Source organism: Furipterus horrens, unplaced genomic scaffold, assembly GCF_987537825.1.
Source record: "Furipterus horrens unplaced genomic scaffold, mFurHor1.1.pri manual_scaffold_3, whole genome shotgun sequence".
NCBI classification, from domain to species: domain Eukaryota; kingdom Metazoa; phylum Chordata; class Mammalia; order Chiroptera; family Furipteridae; genus Furipterus; species Furipterus horrens.
In genome coordinates, this window is record NW_028327173.1 from 151146901 (window position 1) to 151172900 (window position 26000).

General features: G+C 40.2%; 1 protein-coding gene, 1 long non-coding RNA gene and 1 pseudogene across 3 annotated transcripts in view; 1 reads left to right on the forward strand and 2 right to left on the reverse strand.

Annotated features, from left to right (window-relative positions):
- Positions 1–10248: 10248 nt before the first annotated feature.
- LOC150016415 (uncharacterized) lies at positions 10249–17551 on the reverse strand. The gene is made up of 3 exons (XR_016510049.1): positions 17138–17551; positions 11150–11255; positions 10249–10462 (listed from the first exon to the last, which is right to left on the reverse strand). It is a non-coding gene; the product is annotated as an uncharacterized LOC150016415 (long non-coding RNA).
- A 149-nt stretch (positions 17552–17700) lies between these two features.
- Positions 17701–26000, forward strand: part of SLC28A2 (solute carrier family 28 member 2) — a 39666-nt gene continuing 31366 nt past the window's right edge. For both annotated transcript variants that reach the window (XM_090270553.1, XM_090270552.1), the window contains exons 1-3: positions 17701–17814; positions 18758–18854; positions 18966–19024. In XM_090270553.1, the coding sequence (XP_090126679.1) occupies positions 18774–18854; positions 18966–19024 (140 nt within the window). In that variant the 5' untranslated portion in view covers positions 17701–17814; positions 18758–18773. The remainder of the gene's footprint in view (positions 17815–18757; positions 18855–18965; positions 19025–26000) is intronic.
- On the reverse strand, positions 24782–25444 carry LOC150016417 (SIN3-HDAC complex-associated factor pseudogene; annotated as a pseudogene).

The window sequence follows — 26000 nt, forward strand, 5'->3', positions numbered from 1 at the left end:
TTGCGGGAACAATGGTACGGCAAGGACGCTCCTTTTAGATTTAGGAAGCCACATTCTTTGTGATCGTTCCCAATCTGCTGCCTGACTTTAGTCCAGAGCCAAAATGTTACAATGGCAAAAGATAAACACTATGGCTTTACTCCTCTTTCTACTTGTTCATCAGCTAGTGAATCAGCTGACATTTATGTGATTGTTTTAGCTTAGGATTTTATTCCGTTACTTTTCTCTTTCCTGCTTTGGCCCCTATCAAGGGTCAAATCATATATTGCGTTCTTTAAAAAGCCACACGCTAGGTATAAGTTCAATACTTTGGAGTGTAGGTATTTTAGGAACAATGTGTAAACATTTATTAAGGGTTAGAAGAGTGTAGAGTAGACCGTGACAAGTTGAAAATATGACAGCACTAGAGGGGCTAGTTTCCATAATCAAGAGCCAATGAGAAGTTTGTGGTCTTCATCTCCACAACATCCTAGGTGAGCGGGTGTTTTCTCCTTCAGGATTTTTTCCTAATCTAGCTCAGGTTTAAAGCAAATTTTGTTAGCTTTATGAGCACTTGAAAAAATAAAAAACACAACCAATTTAAGTCTGTCATTTGGCATCAGGCAAAATGGATGTAAGTTTTATTTAAAAAAAAATTTGTTTAGTTATTTTTATCGTATTTTTCTCTATTACCATTTATCCCCTCTATACCCTCTTTCACCTCCACCCACCCCCTACTCTACCCCCAAAGTGAGTTTTGGATTTGGCTTTCAGATAGCTGACAGCAGCTATATCACTGTCAAGGAGGGGATAAGGTAGGACTTAGTGAGGAATGAGCCTCTCCAGCTGCTCCCAGGGGACTTGGGGGTAGCAAAGCAAGTCAGGAAGCATTCCTGGGAGAGATGGACATCACAGTGGGGTTGTGCCCATTTTACCTACAATCTATCAGCAGAAACTTACTGAATATCATGTTAAAAGCAAGACACTATTGAGAGCTGTAATTCCCAGGTCTACCCACTGCCAGTTTCCTAAATTTGTTGAGGTTAAAGCCATAGAACAGGACAGTTCAGACCATGAGAGAACAGAACGGGGGAAGGTGAGCCTGAGAAAATGCCAGATTTAAGGGACACACACACACACACACACACACACACACACACACACACATGAATATGGACTCAACATCACATGCAAAAATAAAACTGGCCAACAGAAATGTGACAACTTTCATTCTCTGACCACTTACCAACTAACTATACTGAAGGCTTTTAAATCCACAGGCTGGAATAGGGTGTCAGGGTGGAAAGCAAGGAAAGGCTTTGGTTCTTACCCTGACGGCCCTGCCACTGTCCATCCTCCCACTCCTTTCCTGTAGCTACCTCAATATTGGGCAATGAGCTGTTCCCAGAATCTGTTAGTCTCCCTCTAATAGTATTAGGAGTAAAAACAGTCAACCAAGAAAATAAAAACCACCCACATACACTATCTGATGTAACCCACTCTAGCCATTCACATTCATTCAAGGTGACCGAAGTATATCCCGAGGACAGAAATGCTCTAAAGAAAGCTACACAGACAGTTCTTGGTTGTAGGAAGAGTAACAGAAGGGGAAGGTGTTCTCCTGCACTTCTGACTGCTGGCCTTCTTGGCAGGTATAGTTATTCTGGAGATGGGTGTATACAGCTATTAAAATTGTATAACATCTTTTTCTGAGGTCACTCACTTGATTCCCCTTGCTGTGACTTTTGATAATGATTTGACTGCCCATGTAGATGTTCCTAAAGCGGAGAGCGTTGTTCTGAACAAGCTCAGTTGTTCTTATTACTGAGTTTTGATTTAGAGTCTTAGGAATTTGGTTGTTATGATTCATTTCCCTTGAATCTCCTTATCTCTGGGTGCACTGACAAAACGGAGTTTCTGGGCTGGCAAAGCTGAGAGGTAGAGACCCTGACCTTGGATGACCTCACCTGCTGCTCTGGGACGCCTTCTCTGAGCAGTTAGACAACACCCTCTCCCCTTGATCTCTTGCTTTAAACCCACATTTTGTAGTTTCCGAATCTGGGATTGTGTCCTTTCCCTCAATCCTTCCAACTAGAAGTCTAAGCTCCTCTGTAGGTCTCAGCACTACGAGAGAGGCAGGCAAACCTTCAAGGACAAACCCATCTAGGGAGAAGGCATCCTCCCTGAACTTCCACTAGGAGGCGATGAATTCCAGGAAGTGGACGTCGAATAAGGAGGCTGGACGCCTTGTCCGGCACCTGATGCTCCCAGGTCCACAGCCCAGGGCCAAAAGGTGTGCTATTTTAGGGCCCAACAAGGACTTCCTGGCCTCTAAGGCTACTTATTCAACAAAGCGTAAGGAGCCAGACACTGATCTAGGCATTGGGAAATTAATCCTGAACAAGACAAAGCCTACCTCCCTGACTTGCTCACTGCTTCTTAAAAGCCCTTAACAAGGCACAGAAACCACATGAACTTCCTGACTTTGTTCCCAGTGAGGCAGCCGATCTGGGATCCTTTCCTCAGGACAGGTTTTGATCAGGCCAGAGAAAAGAAGACAGAGGATGGAGAAAAGGGAAAAGAAAGAGGGGAGCTTTAGCGCCAAAGACTCTTTGCTGGCTTCCCATATACCTGTGCTGTCCTGCTTCGGTACATGTCTCAGGCATGACCGCTTCTCTCCATGTCCCCATCTGACCTAGGTTGGACCCCATTTCCCTCTCCTACTCTCAAAAAGATGATGTGGGCACAGATATCCTTGGAAAGGATTGGAGCTGCCTACGGAGGTAGAAGGGAGAAGAGCGAAGCCAGGAGATGGCAGCCATCACTTCCCTCCATCTTTTTCACAGGCCACAGAGTCAGTGGATCTGCCACCTGGAAAAGTTCTTGAGAACCCAGCCTGTGGACCGAATTGCAGGCGGAGTTCGTAGGCTTCAAAGCTGGCACCAGCCTAGCAGCCCCTCCCTATTATTAGAGTTATCTTAATTCATTTTAGTGTTATGCAGAATTACACTTATCTTCATTGCAACACTGCTTGCAAAAAGCTTTTTCAGGAACTGAAAACACCTTCCTGAGAAGATATGAACTGAGGGGCTGAATCAGTCCCCCATCAACTGTGCAATGCCCCATTAGCACCCTCTGGGGATTTAGGGAAGCCAGGGGCAAGTGTGATACCTACCACTGGGGGGTTTGTGACTCCACTTGACAAAATACCCAAGTGTCTGGGTTCATAGCTAAGCTTTCCACTTAACAGCAGTTAGGCAAGTTGATTAACTTCTCGAAGCCCCAGCTTTTGTAAAATATGGGCTTAACAAAGTAGTAACTACCTCATGGGGGTTTGGGGGGTGGTTTCAGTGAAATAATGCATGAAAAGCCATTGGCTCAGAGTTTTGCACCAAGTAAGCTCTCCATAAAGGTTCATTAATATTATTATTATTATTATTGAGTTTGTTGATGATCACAGAACCATGCTAGGACATGGTTTCTGTGAGCATTTTCTCCTTTTCCCTGTAGGCCTTTGTCAAATTTTAATGAGGTTTTTCAGTACTCTGACAGAGAGAGCTTGACAAAACCTCATCAGTGTCTAGGCTGGGCCCATGGTGCTTGGGAATCAAGCTCAAGCGGTGCCTCCTAGGCAGGTGGCACTCACTTGCCATGACATGGAGTGTTTTTCTTTTACCAAAATATGACTCCTCAGAGGGCATTTCTTTGTCTAGCATTTCTTGCTCATATTCTGCAGTGTTCCTTAAAAAAATATCTAACACTTTTAAAGGGCTACTATGTGTTGTGGCACTTTTTAAAGGTCAGGGATATTTGGAAGATTAATCTTTTAAAAGCCTAGTTACCTTAAATGGGAAAATGAGGCATTTAATTCAGCTATAGAATTATTAAGGCTGAATAGATATAGTTTTTGGTCTGAATGTTATAGTCATGTGACAAAAGGATTATTTTCCTGTTTATGGTCAATCAATTTGCCTCTACTCCCCCAATAATTTATTATGTAATAAGTAACTTATTGTATGCAATCTGTATAATTTATTATATGCAATAGATCTGAACACTTATTTTCCCAAGAAAATGCATCTTATCATCCTGTGCATTTTGTTAATCACAAAGAGATCTTCTTTTGACCAAGAATGTAAACCTAGGGCATGTAACAAGGATCAGGCGCTCCCTCTAATTTTTCTTTATAAGAAAGTCAATGTAGCAGACAAAGTATTCACTTCCCTTAAGGGAACAATGGCCCTTGACAAGAAGAAATATAATTTTGGCAAAGAAATTGCTGCTCCAAATTTATTAAAAAGTAGACTTAATAGCAGAATTTAACTCCTGCATCGAATATATGGGAAGATATTTATAGTGATATTTATAAGGAAATCTGTAAACCGATGAGTGGAGTATCTTTGAGCCTTGTGTCAGTAAATAAGAAGTGAACATTGTGCTTTCAAAAGTATACATTTTGCTTTGTTAGAAACAAAGTCAAGTTTCTGAAAGATCTCTCTTTAATGGGCAAAATTGTACAAACTAAAGTAAAATAAAATCTGTACTGAGGTAGTTGCCTATTGCTATGGGCTGCATATGTGTGCCTCTCCCCACTCATTCCCCCACCCCACACCCAAATGTTGAAGCCCTAAGCCCCACTGTGTTGGTATTTGGAGATGAGGCCTTTGGGAGGTAAGTAGGTTAGATGAGGTCATGAGAGTGGGGCCCTCCTGGTGGGATTAAAGCCCTTATAAGAAGAAAAACCAAAGAGCTCCCTTTCTCTCTCCACCATGTGAGGACACAACAAGAAGGAGGTCATCTGCAAGCCAGGAAGAGAGATCTCACCAGAACCCTGCCATGCTGCATCCTGATCTTGGACACCCAGTCTACAGAACTGTGAGCAATAAATTTAAATTCCTGTTGTTTAAGCCCTCACTCTCTGGCATTTTGTTATGACAGCCTGCACAAACTAATACACCAATAACCTTTTCAGACCATGTTGCTCTTTCATTGACAAATGTTTTCACATTGATTAGTATTTGCATTGAAACCATCCAATGACCTGGCTACTCTTTGTTCTAGTTTTGAGGTCACCTCTTGAACCTGAGAACAGATTTGGCTCCACCAGTTTGGATCTCTGTCCTTGTACCTTAAATATGGCCTGCAGCTTTCTATCTGGCTCTCTTATCTTAAACCCAAGCCCAGCCCAGCACGTGATCCCCCTCTGCAGAGTTGCCCGCAGGTAAAGGGTCAAATGATCAGTCATGTGTCAGAAACCATTAAAGTACAATAAAACATAAGGAACATGGCATAGTAGACCAAACAAAAACTTAAGTTTAAAGACAGAGAAAGAAGGGAGAGCCACAGAAGGAAAGAGAGAAAAGAAAACATTCACAGAACAACTCTATGCGCCAGGCACTGACACTTCATTTATACAAGTATATTTTATTGATTATGCTGGTATAGTTGTCCCAATTTCTTTCCCTTTGCTCCCCTCCATCCCATACCCCCCTTACTTACAGCAATCCTCCCCACCCCCCTTATTTCATGTCCATGGGTCATGCATGTAAGTTATTTGGCCTCACCCTTTCCTATACTATGCTTAACATCCCCCTGTCTTTTTTGTTCCTACCAATTATGCTTCTTGATCCCTGCACCATTTCCCCCATTCTCCCCACTTCCCTCCCAGCTGATAACCCTCCAAATGATCCCCATACCTATGATTCTGCTCCTATTTTGGTTTGCTTAGTTTAATTTTGTTTTTATTTTTTAGATTCAGCTGTTGATAGTTGTGAGTTTCTTGTCATTTTAATGTACACAGTTTTGATCTTCTTTTTCTTAAATAAGTCCCTTTAACATTTCATATAATAAAGACTTGGTGATGATGAACTCCTTTAGCTTTACCTTGTCTGGGAAGCACTTTCTCTGCCCTTCCATGCTAAATGCTACCTTTGCTGGATAGAGTAATCTTGGTTGTAGGTCCTTGCTTTTCATTACTTTGAATACTTGCCAGCCCCTACTTGCCTGCAAAGTTTCTTCTGAGAAATCAGCTGGTAGTCTTATGGGAACTCCTTTGTAGGTAACTCTTTTTTTTCTCTTGCTGCTTTTAAGATTCTCTCTTTATCTTTAGCCTCTGGCATTTTAATTATGATATGTCTCATTGTGGTCCTCTTTGTGTCCATCTTGTTTGGGACTCTCTGTGGTTCCTGGACTTGTATGACTATTTCCTTCACCAAATTAGGGAAGTTTTCTTTCATTATTTTTTCAACTAAGTTTTCAATTTCTTGCTCTTTCTCTTCTCCTGGCACCCCTATGATTTGGATGTTGGTATGTTTAAAGTTGTCCCAGAGGTTCCTAAGCCTCTCCTCATTTTTTTCAATTCTTTTTTCTTCTTTCTGTTCCAGGTGAATATTTATTTCTTCCTTTTGTTTCAAATCATTGATTTGAATCCTGGCTTCCTTCCCATCACTGTTGGTTTCCTTTATATTTTTATTTATTTCACTTTCTATAACTTTCACTTCTTCCTTCATTTTGTGGCTGTACTCAATCATATCTCTGAGCATCCTGATCACCAGTGTTTTGAACTCTGCATCTGATAGGTTGGCTATCTCCGTTTCATTTAGTTCTTTTTCTGGGGTTTTGTTCTCTTCTTTCATTTGGGCCATATTTCTTTGTTTCCTCAATTTGGCAGCCTCCCTGTGTTTGTTTCTGTGTATTGGGTAGATCAATGGAAGGGATTTATCCAGGCCATTCAGCTGCAAGGACTGGCTGTGATCACTTACCATCAACCTCCACCCTCAGTGGAAGATCAGCTGTGCAAAGGCATGGTGGTGGAGCTCCAATGTGGTCTATAGCTGTCTACTGGGTGCGCTGGCCCTGGGGTTTCCCGGGTGGTGCCAGGCCAAGGTCAGCCCCCACCTACGTTTTACCTGGGACACACTGCCTGAGCTATAAAGCAATCTGAGATAGTTGCTACTTGTGCTGGGCTTGGGGATTCCCAGGCTAAGCCAAGCTGTGAATATAAGCTGGCCGTGGGTAGTGGGGGGCCAGGAGTTCACTGAGGCCAGCTATTGCTTGTCTGATAGGATTTTGGAAGTTGTGAAGCATGAACCAAGATCAGCCATTCATATGAAAAAGCAGCTTGGGTGGGCCCATAAATCAGGTGGGGTAGAGTCTCTGGGGATTTCCAAGGTGCTTCAAATAATGTTAGCCAGGTTGATGGGGTCTCAAATATGGCACCAGCTTTACAGGTTCTGTGGGGAGGGTTCAGGAAAGGGACAAAGGCCTCTGCTGGCCTTGATGCCAGGCACTTCAGTTTCTTCCTATATACCACAGGTGCATTTCATGGTGCTACTCCAGTGCTGGAGCTCAGAGGGAATAAATCGGAGTAGGTGAGTCTGTGTGTGAGTTCTTTAAGGTGAACTGCTTGGGGCTCCAGCACTTTCTTCCACTGATTCAATCTCTGCTGGTTTTTGTAGTCAGAAGTTGTGGGGACTTATCTTCCCGGCACTGGAACCCTGGACTGGGGAGCCTGGTATGGGGCTGGGACTCTTCACTCCTGAGATATCCCTCCTAATTTTTATTCACCACACATGGGTGAGAGACCAGCACCTTCCACGTCAGCGCCCCTCTTACCCGTCTCGATGGATGTGGTTTCTTTAATTTGTCTGAAGACTTGAGGGAAAGAGGATGAAGTTAGAGTCCAGTGCAGAAAACGTTAAATGTTCTTTTCCTTACTTACCTCTTGGCCATTGCCACCTCTGAAAAGACCTCACTGGCCTGCTCTTTACAGTGACTACCATATTGCTCCATTTCTTTCTCTCACTCTTCTTCCCTTTTCCACTTGCTCCTTCTGAGCTGCTCAAATAATTCCTGCTCTATGACTTATGTAGGACAAGATATCCACCACCTATTGGATGCTAACTTTGTACCAGGCACTATGCCAAGTGCTGCACACTTCTCAAATAACTGACATTCTTGCTTTCCTTTGCTCCAGATATCTGGGCACATACATAGGAGTTTTAATTGTTTTTTCAACAAATAATTTTTTTCACAATATCTGAGTGCTAGCAGCTGGGGTCTCTGTTCTAATGGAACATCATAGCCAGAAAGCCAATAAAGATAATTTGCTAAAAACAAAACAAAACCCACAATTCTCAATGAGGAATTATACTGCCACTTTTATACAAATCTTTTTTCCCCCTCCAGACTACAATATGATATTATGACAAACATCAATATCAGAGAAAAATATAAAAGATGCCACATGATTGACACACAGGTAGCTCAGGCAAGAAAAGAGGACAGTGAGTTTGTTGGAGGCTGAAATGGAGTCCAAAGGCTTTCAGAAAAAGAGGAAGTCATCTGAATTGAATCTTAAAGGATGGGTATTATGAGAACAGTAAGAGGGAAGGGAGGCAGAGGAGGCTGGGCCAGGATGAACAGGAGAGAGTTGGGGTTAAGAGCAAGGACTCTAGGCTCAGACATAGTTCTGTCATTTGCTCACTCTGGTATTTGGCAATTGCTTCATCTCTCTAAGTCTGAGTGTGCTCATCTAGAAAACTGGGAGAGCAACAGTATCATCCTCAAAGGTGTGTGGTCAAGATTAAATGAGAAAATGTGTGAAATGTATTACAGTGACTGAAATATGCTAAGTGAACAATATAGGTTTAAAAAAGCAAAGGGTCTGTATTAGGAACTTTACATTTTAGCTATCAAATTTTTTGGAGCACCTTACCATTTATACAATTTTTTTTTCTTTCACTTTTGTTGTAATTTAATCATTTGGGAATGAGGTCACTGCCCATGGAGTCTCTGGCTTTAAATCTTTCCAATCCTGCCTTGAAAGTAAAAAACCCAGGAGAGATAAACTTTGAAGTGATCAATAACAAACAGAATTACTTCCTATCACTTCTTTCCCATACAAAGGTAGACTTTCACTAATGGGATCAGGGAGGGGGAGGACTGAGACACAAACACTGACTTTCTTAGACTTTGTTCCCTTAGCAATTTAGCCATGGAAAATAATTAGCCAACTATAAATCAATAAGCAATACTAGAGGTCAGGCTTTTCTAATTTTAGAATCCAAGTCAAAAGTTTCCCAAGAAGTTCAGCGAATAGAGAATAAAGATTCTAATCCACGGTGCGACTAATTGTGGGAGGTGGTTGTCCATGCAAAGTCTCTAGAACATAGACATGCTCGCAGGGCCTCACTGCGTTCTCCACAAGCCTCATCCATTCCCATCACAAGGCTGAGACAGCTCACTCACCTGCTCCCTGATGTGCAGACCCTTAGTGCTGTCAGTCTCCATCACCAGCTCTGCTCTGCAAGGACTGAAGTGGTCCCCACAGGCATTCTGAAGCCTATTTCCCAGAGCTCCATCACAACTTTCTCAGGTGGACCACTGTAAAGTTAAGTAGAAGGAGCTGTGGGAAATAGAGAGGAAGGTGCTTGAAGGAGAGACGGAGAAAAGAGAGGGAGGGAGGTAGAGTCAGAGAGACAGAGAGATTACAAGCAGATGTAAAAGCAGAGGGCATGAAAGAAGATAGAAATCCCTAATGCAGAGAAGACAGATTATAAATCCTTAGGACTCACCATATCTCACTCTGCTTTCTGTGGTCAGATAACATTTGCTTGATCTTTCAGTTAGAGATTTTTAGAAACTCTTTGCTGAAAAAGCACATTGTCTAGCACATAGTCACTGAAATGGCCAAGTGCAGTGCTGCAGTGTGGAGGGGTACTTATCATCTTCTTTCTCTGTTTCCACACCCTTCACACATTCAGTATCTCATTACTCTAAAAGGAATCTAAGTGTGGGAACAAAGCTAGAGAGAAAAAGACCTTAAAGTTCTCGAAAGCAAAATTCAAAAACATCAGGATTCCATGAGAATCAGCAAACATTTCTTAAAATAAACTATACGTGGATACCTAAGACATTATAAAAATAATGGGGTTCTTGGAAAACACTTATCACCACCCCTTTAAACCTTTTTAACTGCTCCCAGTAGTTCAAATGGTTTGGTATTCAGGGTCATCTCTATTCAAAATTGTGACCTTTGAAGAAATGTATCTTTAAATTCTGCCCTTTGCATTCTACTCCATCCCTGGTTGTTTTTCTCCTTCACAAGCTTTTCGCTCCAGGAACTTCCCCTCTGGTGAGCAGGAACGAAGGCCTTACTTAGCTCTAACACAAATTCTATGCCTAGCTCTAATGTAACAGAACCCACGGGCTGTTCAGTTATGAGGGCCCAATTGCCCACTGCCAGAAGCATAACTCTCAATACTAGAGTTTGGTGAAATGAAAAAGAATTGTTTATTTAAAAGTTATACAGGGGGGATTCTTATGGTCCTGTTGGGAGGACCAGCAGTCTTCTCTTCCCCTTCTTTTCTCTCTCTTCTCCTTCTCATGCACTCATGGGCCCCTGAGTTGGACCGGGAGCCCCACCTCCCCACTACCTCCAATCCCCCTCCCTCTACTTTCTCAATAAACTTGGTGTAGAAACCTAAAAAAAAAAAATACAGATTTACATTATTGGTGGATTTCTGCCATTAAGTCTTATTTTCTTTAAAACACCCACAGACACACAGTTCTGCCTCCCCCTGCCAAACCAGGCTAGTTTGAGAAAAGTCAGAGATACCGTTTCTTTACTTCCCAGACACAGTAATTTTTACCAAGAGCTCCCAATCATTCGGGCCTAATTGGGGAGGTTTTGCCTGTGTTGCAGTGCTCTCCAGCTCTTAATGGAGAACCACATGGAGTTCTCAGCCTTCTTGTAAACTGCAAGGATCTCTCCTCTCTGCAAACTGCATGGTTCTCCTCTCCAAAATGGCTGCTACCTTATTTTTAAATCCCTGACCATGGCCTGTGATGCAGTGGGTGTGGTAGAACCTTGTGCAGGTCTCATATGCTCTTTCCTCACCATTCTATGGTCAAAACCCTTCCCATCTCCTTGGGACCTTGGAAGAACCAAAACCATTTGCATAACCAAGACCCTAGGTACCAGCCATAAGTATACAAAGGCATCTTGAAAGCTGTCCGCTTCCCCCATTCCCCAATAGTAGGCTCTGGGGATTTGGGGGGACCTGTTCTGTAACACTAATACGTGCTTAACTCCAACACACGGCCAAATGAGGGAAAGTGCCGATGGGAGAAGGGTGAAAAAGACAAGTAAGTATAAGGAATGCTTTACCTAGGGTAGGAGGTGGCATCTGAGAAGATAACAGAACATTCTTGTTTAGAACATATTGGTGCCGAGACATCAGTGGGTCATCTAAGTGGAAGTAACGTCCAGGTTTCTGGGAAGACAGAGTGTGGGAAGAGACTTCTCAGGGTCAGGGTTAGAGAATGGGATTGGATATCATCTCCATAAAGTGGGAGGTGTGTAATAGGTTGCTGGGTTTACTGAGGGCCTGAATGCATGGCCAGCAGAGCACAGAGTCCTTATGCTATGCCCACTAGGCCACTGCCTGCAGCTTGATGATTTACAATACCTGCAGTCAGTGCACTTGTGGTTAACCAAAATATGTTAAAGGTCCATTTTGCTTTAAAAATCTATATGACTCTACAAGATAACCTGCTCCACACCCCTAGATAACAGCTATTTTATGACCTGCTGGCGCCAAGGCTAGATGAAATTGAACAAGGGAGGAACAGGAGAGCCTCTAAGTACTTCTGGTACATTGATTTCTTTCGTTATCTTCTTGAAAGAAGGATAATTTCCTAATCTGTGCTCCTGCTTAGCAGATAATGAGATAATGAATCTATCCATTCAACATTAGCTTAATGATAACAAAGTTGGACTTTTCACTTTGCTGGTTCTCTGCCTTTCCTCTTAATTCGGTTTTCCCTGGGCACTTTCCCTTGGTTAGAAGAACAAAGGCCTTAACTCTAGCATAAGCTCTATACCTAGCTTTAGCGCATGCTTAGCTTCATGTTAAACAAATTTTCAATATTTTCTCCAGAGGTAGATAAATGACATTAGCTACATTAACAGTGGCAGACCCAACCAGTGTTAAGACCTTCCTAAAGCTCAAGAAGTGGTCACATATGGAAATATGTCAGGGGTAGTAGAAGGATTCTGCGGTTCAAAGCTATATTGGTCCTTTCCTTAGAGCAGGTCTTCTGTCTTAGATAATTGATTTTAATTGTGTATATATGAGTATATGCTTCTTTTGTATTTCATAGATTTTGATGTTTTCATTTCCATTCAATTAAAATATTTTATAATTGCCCTTATGACTTCTTTGACTCATGGGTACTTACAAGTATCTTATTTAATTTCCAAATACTTGTGGACTTTCAAGATATCTTTTTGTTAATGATTCCTAGCTTAATATTTTTATTGTCTTAGAGTATATTTTGTACAATTTCAACTATTTAAAATATTCTAAGGGTTTTTTTTGGGGGGGGGCCCAGAATATGGTCTATCTTGATGAATGTTCTGTATATACATATCTAAAGTCAATTTGTATTCTGTTCTTGTTGGATGAAATGTTTCAAAAATGTCAGTTAGGTCAAGTACACAAGTAGTGTTGTTTAGGTCTTATATTTCCTCATGTATTTTCTGTCTACTTGTTCTATCAATTACTGAGAGAATAGTGTTAAGCTTTCTAAACATAGTTGTGTATTTGTCCATTTCTCCTTTCAATTTTGTTGGTTTTTGCCTTATATCCTTTGAAGCTACATTGCTTAGTCCAAACACATTTAAGATTGTTAAACATTCTTGGTGAATTTACTCCTTTCCATTAATGTAGCATTTTTCTTTATGCCTAGCAAGATGTTTTTTCTGAGCCTACTTTTTCTGATAATAATATAAATACTCCAGCTATGTTTTTTGTTTTTGTTTTTGGCATTTCCATAAAATCTCATTTTCCATCCTTTTACTTTAATTTTATGTTTTTATATTTAAAATGAGTTCCTTACAGACAGCATGCACTTGGGTCTTGCTTTTATTTTTTTAATCCAACCTGGCAATCTCTATATTTTTTGGTGTGTTTAGACTATTTATATTTAATGTGATTATTGATATGGTTTGATTAAAATCTACCATCTCACTAGGTATTTTCTGTTTGTTTTATTTGTTTTCTGTTTATTTTTCTGCCTTCTTTTGGATTAATTGATTACTTTTATTTAATTTCCACAACTGGCTGATTATTTTAACTTCTGAAGTTCTTTGGTGGTTGCCATAGGGTTTGCAATTTACATCATTAAAGATCAGATTCTATGTCTAAATAATATCATAGAGCTTCATATGTAGTAAGAAGACTTTATAACAGTATACTTACCATTTGTTCCTTCAACTCTTTGACTGATTTTCAGATATTAAACCATCCTGTATTTCTGAAATAAATCACACTTTATCGTGGTAGATGATTCTTTTAATGTATTGTTGAATTTGGTTTGCTAATATTTTGTTGAGAATTTTTACATCTATGTTCATCAGAAATAATGGCCTGTAATTTTGTTTTTTTGTGTTGTCCTTGCCTGGTTTTGCTATCAGGATGATGTTGACTTTATAAATGAGTTTGGAAGGTGTGGGCTCTTTAAGAGATATTCCTTAATTCACCACAGCCTGGCAGGTCTCATGCACGTGAGGCCAATTTTTCCTCAAGGACAGATGTTAAGGGCCTTGTCTCTCAAGTGCTGGTCTTAAAAGTTGGGGCACCCAACGTGGAGGGAGAATATTCAGGTTTTGAGTTTTTTCTGATTGTAGGTTGCCATGACAGGGGGTGGGTGGGGCTGGGAGTGAGATTTATGATAGGATTGTGTTCTCAGCATTTCCTGCCTGCTTCCATATGGTTTCTCTCTTGTTTGAATGATGTGAAGGAATTGCTCTGCCAGTTTTTAGGATTTTTTTTTTCCAGATGAAATTGTTCCATATATAGCTGTAGAGTCAGTGTGTCTGTGGGAGGAGGCGAGTTCAGGTTCTTCCTATGTCACCATCTTGAACTGGAACCCCTGCTTAATTTTAATTTCTAGAATATGCATTTTTTTAAATAAATTCTAAGTGTCTTTTTAAAAATATTTCTTTTTATCTATTTTGTCCATCTTTTCTCCTATTTTTTTGAAAAAAAATTAGTTGTAGTTTAAATTTTAAAGTCCCTGTTTGATATTTCCAGTACCTGAGTCATTTATGAATTTGTTTCTATTATCTGTTTTTTTTTTCTCTTAGTTTTGGTCATTCGGTCCTATTTTTAAAAGATGCCTTGCAATTTTAAGTTAGATGCTGGACACTATAATTATAAATTTGTGGAGTCTCTGGAGATGTTATATATACTTGAAGAGGGTTAGCATTTCTTTTATCAGGTGTATCAGGTAGAAATGAATTGACTTAATCCTGTTAAGACTTTGCTTTATGCCTGTTATTTCAGCTTTGCCTTTCCTCTAGGGTATAGATTTTATTGCTGAGGTATGTCTCTTATTACTGAGTCATGGCCCTTTTAGGGCCTCAGTAGAAAACCTAATGTGTTTATGAAGGCCCACATCCAGTGGGGCTTGAAATTAATACTTACCTCTCTAGTACTACACAGCTACTGCTTTTTTTTGCTAAATTTCTTGGTGTCTTGTTTTGAACATATACAGCTTTTAAGTTGGCCAATGATTTGGAAACATGGTTGCAGGTTTTTTTCCTTTTTTGTTGATCTCTTCTTTTTTGTGTGTTATTTCTCTCAAATTGAAGTCATTTGGCTGCCACAAAGTCCATCCTCTTTATCTTCAACCTTGTAAGACTGCTTGGGTATTATTTCTCTGCATTGTGATTTGAAAAACAAAATGCCTTCAGAAAAAGAGCTAGGATAAAGGTAGAACTCAACTTGTGTTCTTTCCTTTTCTCAGCGATCATAGATTCTCAATTCCTGCATTCACTGTTCACTCTGAAATGCTTTCAAACTGTTGGTTTATATATTTTGTGTAGCTTTTTCTGCTGTTTTCAGTACAAGGGTTAAAGACAAGCTACTTCATTAAGACCAACATTGGAAGTCCCTTTATTCTCTCTAGTTTTTCATGCTTCTACTAGTAATCAAGGGAGAGGTAAAAGCAGAGAAGATAAAATATTGTCTATACCCTACATATCTCCCAGGTGAGTTTGCCATAGGCCACTTACTTTCCTATGAGTAATCTCCAGGCTTTAGCACAGTTAGAAGGTCTAGCTTCCATGGAAATGAGCAGAGCTAGCCTCTAATTCTGGCTCTACCCTAATTAGCTGTATGACTTCAGTCAATTTGTTCATCTTTTTGAGCCTAGTTTTCCTTGTACCTAACATAGGATTAGTCGCTGACATGCTTACAAGAATGTTATAAGGATAAACAGTGGAAGTGTAGAAAAATCTTTTGAAAGACTGTAAAAGGCTGCAGAAACAGAGGTATCTCTTATTTAATTTTCACCCACAGCCCAGAAGTAGCATAAAACTGGGAATGAGAATCCCAAGTTTTGGATTTGGCTTAGTCACTAACTAGCTGTTGACTCTGGGTAAATCACTTCATTCTTCCTGATCTGTAATTTGAGAGGGCTTATCAAACTATAGGTAATAAGACAAAATGAAAACACTTGAACAATGAAGTCCAAGTCTCTTTGTAAACCAACAGTTAAGTGAGGGAAGGCACCTGCTAGATCAATTTTCTTCCTCTTGGCAGTTGGGTTGTGTCAATAATACCTGCATTTAAAGGAAATGTGGATCCCTTGGAAAAGTGAGATGAGTACTGTGCCTTCACTTAGAAGATGAATGTGGACTTTTACACCTTCTACAGGAAAAGAAAGAGGGAAGAGAGAGGGTGAGAGAAGAGAGAGATGTGATCAGTGGCATCATTTCACCTGGACTGAACACTAGGATCTGCGCCTATCATTATGGCTATGCCTGCCCCCAAACTGGCGACCACCTAAGGTAAAAACAAAAACCAGATATTAAGTGTGAGTTAGGTTGAGTAAGAGAGACTTCACAGTCACACCAAAGTGATAGTCAGACATCAGATTGAAAAATGTCTGTCAATTTCCTAAATTATTACAATAGTAGCCCATAGCTATAAGGTCATATACTGTGTTCCAAATTATTTTTCTATATTAAATTACATAATTTTCGTAATTATCTTGTGAGGTCGCATTAAGCTAGTAGGTAGGGAAGAAATAAGAATGGGGCCTAGGGAAGTGAAATGAGTTGCTCTTTGTCACAGAATACAACATACATTTACTCTGCTAGGGTTTTATGGATGTGTGTGTGTATTTCAGTTATTTAACAAATATTTATTGATTGCCTAATATTATGGCAGGCCTTGAGCCTGGGGATACATGGTGAACAAGATAGAAAGCCTATGCTTGAGGAGATCACAGCCTAATGGGAGACAAGTAAATGTTTAGAGTATTATGTCTCCTGTAGAGTTCTGCAACAGCATGTTGCAGCAGGAGTACAGGGGAAGAGGTCCTAAGTGTTGTCTGCAGAGAGATGAGGAAGAAGGCTTCAGTGAAGAGGGTGACCTTGCAGCAGACATCTGAAGGAGGTATAGGAATCTGCTGGGTAGACAAATAGGGGCAGTGTGTTAAAGTCTGAAAGAACAACATCCACACACTCGCACAGGCACAAGGGGACATTGTGTCTTTAGGGCACAGCATGCAGCTAAGTATTACTGGAGGATAGGAGTAGGCAGAGACTAGATCATTTTGAACAGTCTTGAAGAATTCTCTTCCCCCTTCTGTACATTCTCCCTGTGCCCAATCAATCACCAAGTCCTATAGACTTGTTTCCTTCTATCCAACTTTGCTACTGCTTTGGCTAGAGCCCTACCATGTCTGACCTGGACTATTGTTTTGTCTCCTGGCCAGTGTCCCTGTCCTCACTGTGCATCCTTTCAATCCATCCTTCTCCTGCCTCCCCATTTGGTTCAGGATAAGCCCAAACTTTTAGCCTGGCTTACGGAGCCCACCTCCATCTGGCACCTGATTGCATCTCCAGACTCATTCCTGGATAGATCATCCCATCCCACTCACATTTCAACCCTCATTCCTTAACTAATTTCTTACTTTATTTTGTCCTTTCTTAATTTCTCAAAAATTTCTCTCCATTCTTTAGCTAATTGTTGCAGCCTCCTTAAGGGGCTCCTTAGGGAAGGCCACACCTTTGTGCCTTTGTTCAAGTTTCTCTCTCTGCTGGTATATCTTTCCCCTTCTGCATCATTGATCCCCTACTTACCTTTCAAGATTTTCCAGACTCAGGGCAAATGTAACCAACTCCATGAACCTTTCTGACACATCTGTGTTCCTTTATGATCTGTAAGTTCCTTCATGGCAGAGACAATGTCTCATTCATCTTTGTGTCTTCAGCACCCAAAACAGTGTCTGGGTGGTAGTGACTACTCAATAGATATTTGTCGAATGAATTAACAAAAGACTTCCTAGCAATCATTTGACACTGAATCTTGTATAGTCCTGCTTTCTGTTTTTTTTTCCCCAGTAGTAACTGTCTTTTCCATACAGAAAGATAAGTTTCCTGAATGCAGATACCTTTCTTTTACTTTCTTTTACATGCTCCCCGTACCTAGTGCAGTGCTGGGCAATGCTTCTTTCTGCTCATATGCCTGTTAGGAGTTCCTGCAGAATTCTTAGACCTGACCCTGCAAATAAGTCTTAAAAATACATAAATGTTTAACTTGAGAGCTGCGCACGGGAAAGGAGGGCCTGAGGCAGAAGAGCCAATCACAGGAAAGCCAGTCCCACCCTGTCCCTTCAGAGTCATTCCCTGTGACTGACCCCAACTCTACCTGTGCTTACAGGAAGAAGGATTAAATCCTGAGGGAACCAGGGCCTCTTGGGGCTGAATTTTTCTTTCCGTCCTTTACTGAGGAGACAGAAGGAATCCTACAAACTGGTGTAAGAGAGGGTGTTTGGGGAGGGCAAGAACCTGATTTGCCAAATTTCTTAATTGATCATATTTAGACCAAATTCAGGTTGTTCTCTGCCTATATAGGAAGACCCTCTTTTACACAACAAAAATCTCTTTATATGTGTTTAATGAAATTATATTTCAAATGCTTGAAGAGATCACATTAGAAAAAAAACAAAACAAAACAGTTCCATGGGGAAGAAAATTTTCTGCAAAGAGACACCTCAGAATGAGTTTATGAATTTGAATGTTTGTCTATTAGGGTTGCTTAGAGTTAGGCTCAAATGTTGCTTTCATTTCTTGATTCTCCCATTCTGTTTTAAAACTTTATTTGGGATAATTAACATTCATGCTGACTATCCTAAGTGTAAGGTTTCTTTGATTTAACTAATGAGGAACTCTCTTAAGATGATCCAAAAAACAGTTTTGTGCTACAATATTGTCATGAACTTGAAAGCCTGTTAATCTTTGTTTCCTCAGCAATATGTTGGGGTCTGGGGCCTCCCCAGAGCTCTCCCTCCCTCTCTGTTTTCTTCTTACCTAGCACAGCTCACAGGGCCTCTCCCAGCCTAACAGGAGTAATTGCCCTTTGACTCTTCCTTTATGGGACCTAATAGTGTCCTTTTTCGTCCAGGTCCCGGGGACCTGGTTGAACCACTGATTCATTTCAATTCCTCCTGCCTTTTTCTCTCTTCTCCTCTAACTACCCCTCTTCCTTACCTATTCGCTAAAGGACACAGAAGTCTATATTTCATTATTTATTATTTTGGAATTTTGCTTCCAATATTCCCAATTTTCAGTCCTTAAAGAAATCAACTAAACCCCTAGAGATTTTTAGTTTTGTTTTCCTGTGGGCAACTAGTCCTAATCATTTTCCCCACGTTATAGAATGACCAGTCTTTCAGCCTTGGCCCTGAATTTGTTTTTCAGTTGAGGAGAGCAGGAGATGGAGAAAACAAATGGAAGAGAGGCCACTGCTCTGTCCACAGTGGAGACTGGCATAGAGAACCCAGGGCTGGAGCTCACGGTAATCCACCAGCTGCAGGGCCTACTGCAGGGCAGGGTCTTTGGCTGCTCACCATCCCCATCAACCCTGCCGGAGCCCTATGACTGACCCCAGCTCTACCTGTGTTTGCAGGAAGAAGGATTAAATCCTGAGGAAACCAGCAGGACTGAAGAGCAAGGACAAAATCTTAGGCATGTACTTGGGCTTTCCATGCACTAGGGGTACAGGTGTTCTGGAATTGGTACAATTAGGACCCAAGGAGCTAGAGTAGGTTACATGTGGCCAGTGGACTCAGAAGAGGTCAGAACTGCCCCATTGTCAGGGAGCTCATGGTCTTTCTGTGGTGATAAGACTCACAGCCACCTGATGTTACCATATGCACATCTGTACTTATATGTACTTGTTATATAAACTTTGTGCCATAAATAATGGGAAGTGGTCGGGCTGACGATGAAGGCAACAATGAGAATAATAACAGCTAACATTTATTGAGCACTCACTATTGTGCAGAATGCTTTATGTCATTAATTTAATTTTCACAGCAACAGGTGGATACTAATTTTATTCTCTTTTTTTCAATTAGAAAATTGAGGCTTAGAAATTAACTTAGCCATATCACTGAAAGAAAAAATAAGCTCTTCAGGGATACTCAGACTTGGGGACGGGGAGGAAAAAATGAGATAAAAAATGAGGGATAATAATGAAAATAAAAAAGCAGTCTTGAAAGCAAAGGAGAAGGAAGTGTCAAGAATGAAGGCACAGTTCATAATGTTGCCTGAAACAGGGATCAAGGAAGGAGTGAGAAAAATCTTAGAATTTGATCATGGTGTGGAAACAGTCTAGATATTTATTAAACAATGCAGAAGATATATGTTGAGAAGCTTAGATGAGGCTTTTGAATAGTTTCTAAACTTAATATGATTCAGAGCAGCTCCCAAACAAAAGTTTATTTTTGTTTGTTTTTTCTTTATTTTTAAGAATTAACTTAGTGACTTCACAGAGAAAATAAGTTAACAAATTTAAATTCTATTTTCTTCTCCAGAAATTCATTTCTGTAAACAAATGGATATATATCAACCTGGGCATGAGGGACTAAATTAGAGAAATTAAATCCCAGAGACACTTTTAGAGTAGAATTGACAACATTTAGTGATTAACTAAAGGCCAGCCATTTTCAGGACACATACTCAGTCCTGTTTTAATGCTCTCTAACTCCTGTCCTTGGTTCCTTAGGAAATCCTTAATCTGATCCTGTAATGCAAAATGACTTTAGCTTCTCTTTATTTTATTACTCTTTCTGAATTTAGCCATGTATACATATATATTCACATCATATCTTTACCCATTCATCCATTAACAGGCACTTGATTGTTTCCATATCTTGGCTATTGTGAATAAGGCTGAAATAAACATGAGACTGCACACATCTCTCCAATATTTTGTTTTTATTTCCTGAGGGTCCTGTTTGGTATATACCCAGAAGTGAAATTGTTGAATCATATGGTAGATCTGTTTTTAATTTTTGAAGAAGCTCCACATTATTTCCCATAGTGGTTGAACCAATTTACATTCTCACCAAGAGAATACAAGGGTTTCCTCTTCTACACATCCTTGCCAAAACTAGTCATCTCTCTTGTCTTCTTTTTTTTTCTTAAGCTTTCTTTTGCTTATTTTTTGTATGTTTTATTGATTATGCTGTTACAGTTGTCCCAATTTCTTTGCCCTTTGCTCCCCTCCACCCAGGAACCCCCCTCCCTCCAGCAGTCCCCCACCCTTAGTCCATGCTCATGGGTTGTGCATAAAGGTCTTCTCAACATCCCCCTGTCTATTACCCATCCTCCTACCTTGCTTCTTAATTCCTGCACCATTTCCCTCCCTCTCCCCCTTCCCCCTCCTAGCCACCCTCCCCCCACATGCTCCCCATACCTATGATTCTGTTCCCACTAGTTGTCTGCTTAGTTTACCTTTGTTATCCATTCCCTAGCTTCTGTTGTTGATAGGTGTGATACTGGTTTCATTTTAATGTTCATAGTTTTGATATTCTTTTTCTTAAATAAGTCCTTTTAACATTTCATATAATAATGGCTTGGTGATGATGAACTCCTTCAGCTTTACTTTGTCTGGGAAGCACTTTATCTGCCCTTCCATTCTGAATGATATCTTTGCTGGATAGAGTAATCTTGGTTGTAGGGACTTGCTTTTTATCACTTTCAATATTTCCCGCCAGTCCCTTCTTGCCTGCAAAGTTTCTTTCGAGAAAGCAGTTGACAGTCTTATAGGTACTCCTTTGTAAGTAATTCTCTTCTTCTCTCTTGCTGCTTTTAAGATTCTCTCTTTATCCTTAACCTTTGGCATTTTGATTATGATGTGTCTTCGTGTGGTTCTCCCTGGGTCTAGTTTGTTTGGGACTCTGTGCTTCCTGGACCCATATATCCATTTCTTTGCCAAATTAGGAAAGTTTTCCTTCATTATTTTTTCACATATTTTTCAATTTCTTGCTCTCCCTCTTCACCTTCTGGAAACCCTACGATTCGGATGTTGGCATGTTTATAGCTGTCCCAGAGGTTTCTAAGTCTCTCCTCATTTTTTTACGTTCTCATTTCCTCCTTCTGTACTGGTTGATTTTGTTTCTTTATTACGTTCTAATTTGTTGATTTGAACCCTGGTTTCCTTTCCTTCACCACTTGTTTCATATGGATTTTCCTTCATTTCAGGATAGCCTTCATTCTTTTCCCATCCTGTTTAATCTTTGTTGTCAGAGTTGTGAGCATCCTAATCACCAATGCCTTAAACTGTGCATCTGTTAAGTTGTCTATCTCCTCATCCATTAGGTGTGCTATCTGCTCATTGCTTAGTTGTGCCACGGGGGCCTTGATCTGCCCCTGCTTCTGGGTCGTACTTCTCTGTCTCATCTTTCTGTGTTTGCCTCTGTGATTTGGGCAAGGGCTGTTTTATCTCTTGCATTATAGGGGGTGAAGCCTTAGAGATGCGTCAGTACAGAACGACCCATTTCACCGCTTTGTGGCACTGTATGTGGGGGAGGGGTCAGAGAGGGAATAATGCCACTTGCTCAGCACTTGCCCCTTTTCCAGACACTTCTCCCACTTTCATATGAGACTGGCACCTCTCTAGCTGCTGCCCTGTCTGTCGTTCCAAGAGTGGGTGGGTCTGCAGATGTTCTAGGACCGTGGGGACCCTTTAAACAAGTGGACTCTGCTGAGAGACTGGCAGTTTCTTCCTCCACCCCAAGTCCCACTGGTTTGCACCGTCAGAAACAACGAGGCTTGATTTTTCCCTGGTGCTGGGACTGTGAGCTGTGCGGTCTGGTCAGGAGCTGGGAGTGCTCCCCAGGTGTCCCTCCCAACTTTTTAAAACATGTAACTGCACTTTCCACTGGCCTGCCGCTGCCACCACTGCTGCTGCCACCACACTGCATCCTCTCTAGCCCAGCTCCACCCCTCCTACCTGTCTGGATGAGTATTTCTTCTTTATATCTTTGTTTGTTGGACCTCCATGCAGCTTGATTTCCTGGAACTTCCAGTTGTCTCTAGTTTTGAGATAGTTGTATTCCTTCTTAGTTGTGGAGGAAGACCCAGTGTGTCTGTCTAGGCCTCCATCTTGGCCGGAACTGTCTCTTGTCTTCTTGATGATAGCTATTCTAACAGGTGCGAAGTGATAGCTCAATGCTTTGCATTTCTCTGGTGATTACTGATAGTGAGCATGTTTTTATGCATCTGTTGGCCATTTGGATGTCTTCTTTGGAAAAATGTATATTTGGTTCCTCTGCCCATTTTTTAATAGGATGGTTTGTGTTTCTGTTATTGAGTTGTATGAGTTCTTTATATATATTTGGGTATTAATTACTCATCAAATATATGGTTTGCAAAAACTTTCTCTCACTCTTTAAGTTGCCTTTTCATTTTGTTACTTATTTCTTTTGACTTGTAGGAGCTTTTAAGTTTGATGTCCCATTTGTTGACTTTTTTGCTTTTGTTACTTGTGCTTTATGTGTCATATCCAGAAAATTATGTCTAAGACCAATGTTAAAAAGCTACTTTTTTTATTTTTTAATTTCTAATGAGACTAAACTTATTCAATAACCTCATAAAAGTTTTGATTATAAGTATCCAACAGTATAAAAAGTACAAAACAGATTTTTAGATTTCTAATATATTAATACAAAGTGCGTGACTACATACAAGTGTATCTGCAGTCACAGAGAGGTGTAAGGGGGAAAAAAAGACTGTGGTTGAAGTCTAGTAATAAATAAATAAATACAGAAGTAGAAATGATCCATATTATAGTGTAGTCTACCATCGATGCTGCAGCCCCCAAAAGAGAATCATTTCAAAATAACTCAGGAGGAAGATGATAATGGCTGAGACCCTTGCAATATGCTTTAAAGGCTGTGGGAGAGCTACCCCAACTCACTGTGTAGTCTGTACATATGGTGGCTTGTAATTTTTTCCAAAAGGAATATAAAAGTTTTAAGTTCAGATTAAGAACTATAAACTATGCAGTGCCCATAAAAAGGGGCTCACTCCTATATTCTTATTTATACTACCCATTTTTAAAAATCCAGCTTCAAAAATAAGCAGTGAGTCATTTTATTATAAGGTAGGCAAATGGTCCTCTCTTGTTGTGAAAAGTGTGAACTGGTAATATTTTTCATGAACTTTTAGAAACGAGGCAATGAGAGTACTTTGGTTTGGGTTCAAATAGCAGGTTTTTAATAAAGATTTTAGAATTGAAAGGCCTTACGTTCAGGATTTATTATCTAACATCTCAATGTTCAGAAAGCCTGACTAAAAAAAGCCAAACTAAAACAAACCTACTAAACATGAACACACCCCTTTTCTTTTATTAGAATTTTACTTTAATATAGTGGAAAAAAACTCCAAAACTCCTAAAAGGTTAAAACAAGTCAAACAACCACTCTAAACAGATAAAACCTTCACAAAGATCAACAGGAGTAATTCAGAGCTACAACCGAACTGTGTAGATTTTCAGTGAAATCACCAGTCATGTAACACAAACAAAAGTCAATTATTTATACACTTGGAAAGCACTCTGACCCAAGAAGCATTAACCTTTGCTTTACTTATGCCATCCTAAAGGCTTACACATTTTATTTTTCATATAAGTTACCATTTTTAATAGAATGTGTTCTCTACCATGTGGTGAAGCCTCGATACTATTCATATAAGACAGATTATCCTAAAGACTTGATGTTTCCCCAAGAGGAGCTTTGATTCAGCTTTAGAAGTTTCATATAAATTAAACTCTTCATCAAATATCAATATGAAGGAGGTGACACAGGATACAATATATACAGTCCAGTTACCTCATGGTATACTTAGAAATTACTCCTTCAAGGTATTTGCACCAGAGAGCCTAGACTTTCCTGCTTAATATTCAGTAGTATCAGAACATTGGCAAGACCTTAATATTTAAAAATTATTAACAACTACCTCTAGGGGCAAGTCCAGGTTACTGAGTTATGACAATTTATTATCATGAAGGAAACTAAGTGTAGTCAGCCACCTTTAAAAATGCCCCAAGCACTGCTTCTCAATATAGAAAGACTAAAACTACATATGCTTATCATACAACAAATCCCATCTCAGTCCCCCGAAATTGCTCTGGTTTCATTCATTAGAAGGGAATTTAAAGGAAATGACTTAAAGAGCACTTTACAGCAGCATTCAATTTTCCTATGAAATACTCAGCATCTTGAATATCATGTATATGTCTCTCTTTTTCTTTTAGTAAGTTAGACACTGGCGTCATAGTTTGTGGAGGAAAAATAACCCATTCGGAACTATTCTAGAAAGTGTTCTGGCAGAATAGCAGGTACCCAAGTTAAAAATAGAATGGCCAGTTTGCTGTCCTTTTTTTTTTTTTTTAAATGTAAATTGTTTTTTGTTCCCCTTCCAAATAAATCTTAGTCACCACTCCCGAATGGGGATGGGCAGAGGCTCTGGCCCCTGCTCCTCCCACTTCTCAGCAGCTGCCTTCTTATTGCTGCAGCAAGGCTTGAATAGATGTGTGTCAAAATGGCCTTTATAGATAATCTCACAACATATTTTCTGTCTTTTCCAGTATGTGAGATCTAAAACGTAAATTAACTGGCATTCTGTTAGGTCCTGAAGCCATCTCTGTATCTGAGCCATCATCTAACTGGTTACTATAACAAAGGAGATTGAGGTGGGGAGGCTCTTGAGGGGGGTACTGTGAGCATCAGAATTGTGATGTTTAAATTCCTTCTGCAGTTTGCTGATCTCACTGCTTTTTATCATGTTACCAGATAGAATTTTCACTTTCTTCCATTTCAGTGTTGTCTTTAGACTGAGCCCAGTGCTTGCATCTACTACATGATTCCAGTTTCTTTTTTCTTTTTTAAATCCTGCTGGCAATTTCTTCCATCTTTTCACAAGCAGGACAGTGGCACTACAGATGTCTCCTGAATGAGTCTCATGCAACCCAGAACAGCTCTGGAAATCCTTTTCATAGCATTTATTGTCAGTGAATTGAGACCTGAAGAATATAGCTCTGCAAATACAGCAGCCTTCTATACTTTGGTACATCCTTGGCTTGTAAAAACCAAACATCTTTTCTTCTGGACAATGGTCTTCCAAAAACAGCCTTTCTATGTGCAATAATGTTCCCAAGGTGTGGAGTGCATGCCAGGCCAACCCCTTCCTTCCATCACTCCCTTCTCCTCAACTGCATTGTCTAGAAAGACAAGGAGCTTCTCCACCTACATTTTCTTCTTGGAGTTTTGTGGTACCAGGTCTTATGTTTAAGTCTTTGACCCATTTTAAGTTTATTTTTGTGAGTGGTGTAAGACAGGAGACCAATTTCACTGTTGTACTTGCGTTTAACCAGCTTTTCCAACACTATTTGTTGAAAAAACCATCTCTTCCCCATTGAGTGTTCTTGGCTCCCTTGTCAAATATTAGTTGACTGTATATATGGGAGTTTGATCCTAGCTCTAGTCTGTTCTGTTGGTCTATGTATCTTTTTTATGCCATGCCATACTGTTTTTATTACTATAACTTTTTAGTATAGTTTGAAATAAAAAACTATGATACCTCCAGCTTTGTTCTGTTTCTTCAGAACTGCTTTGGCTATTTGGGGTCTTTTTTGGTTATATACAAATTTTAG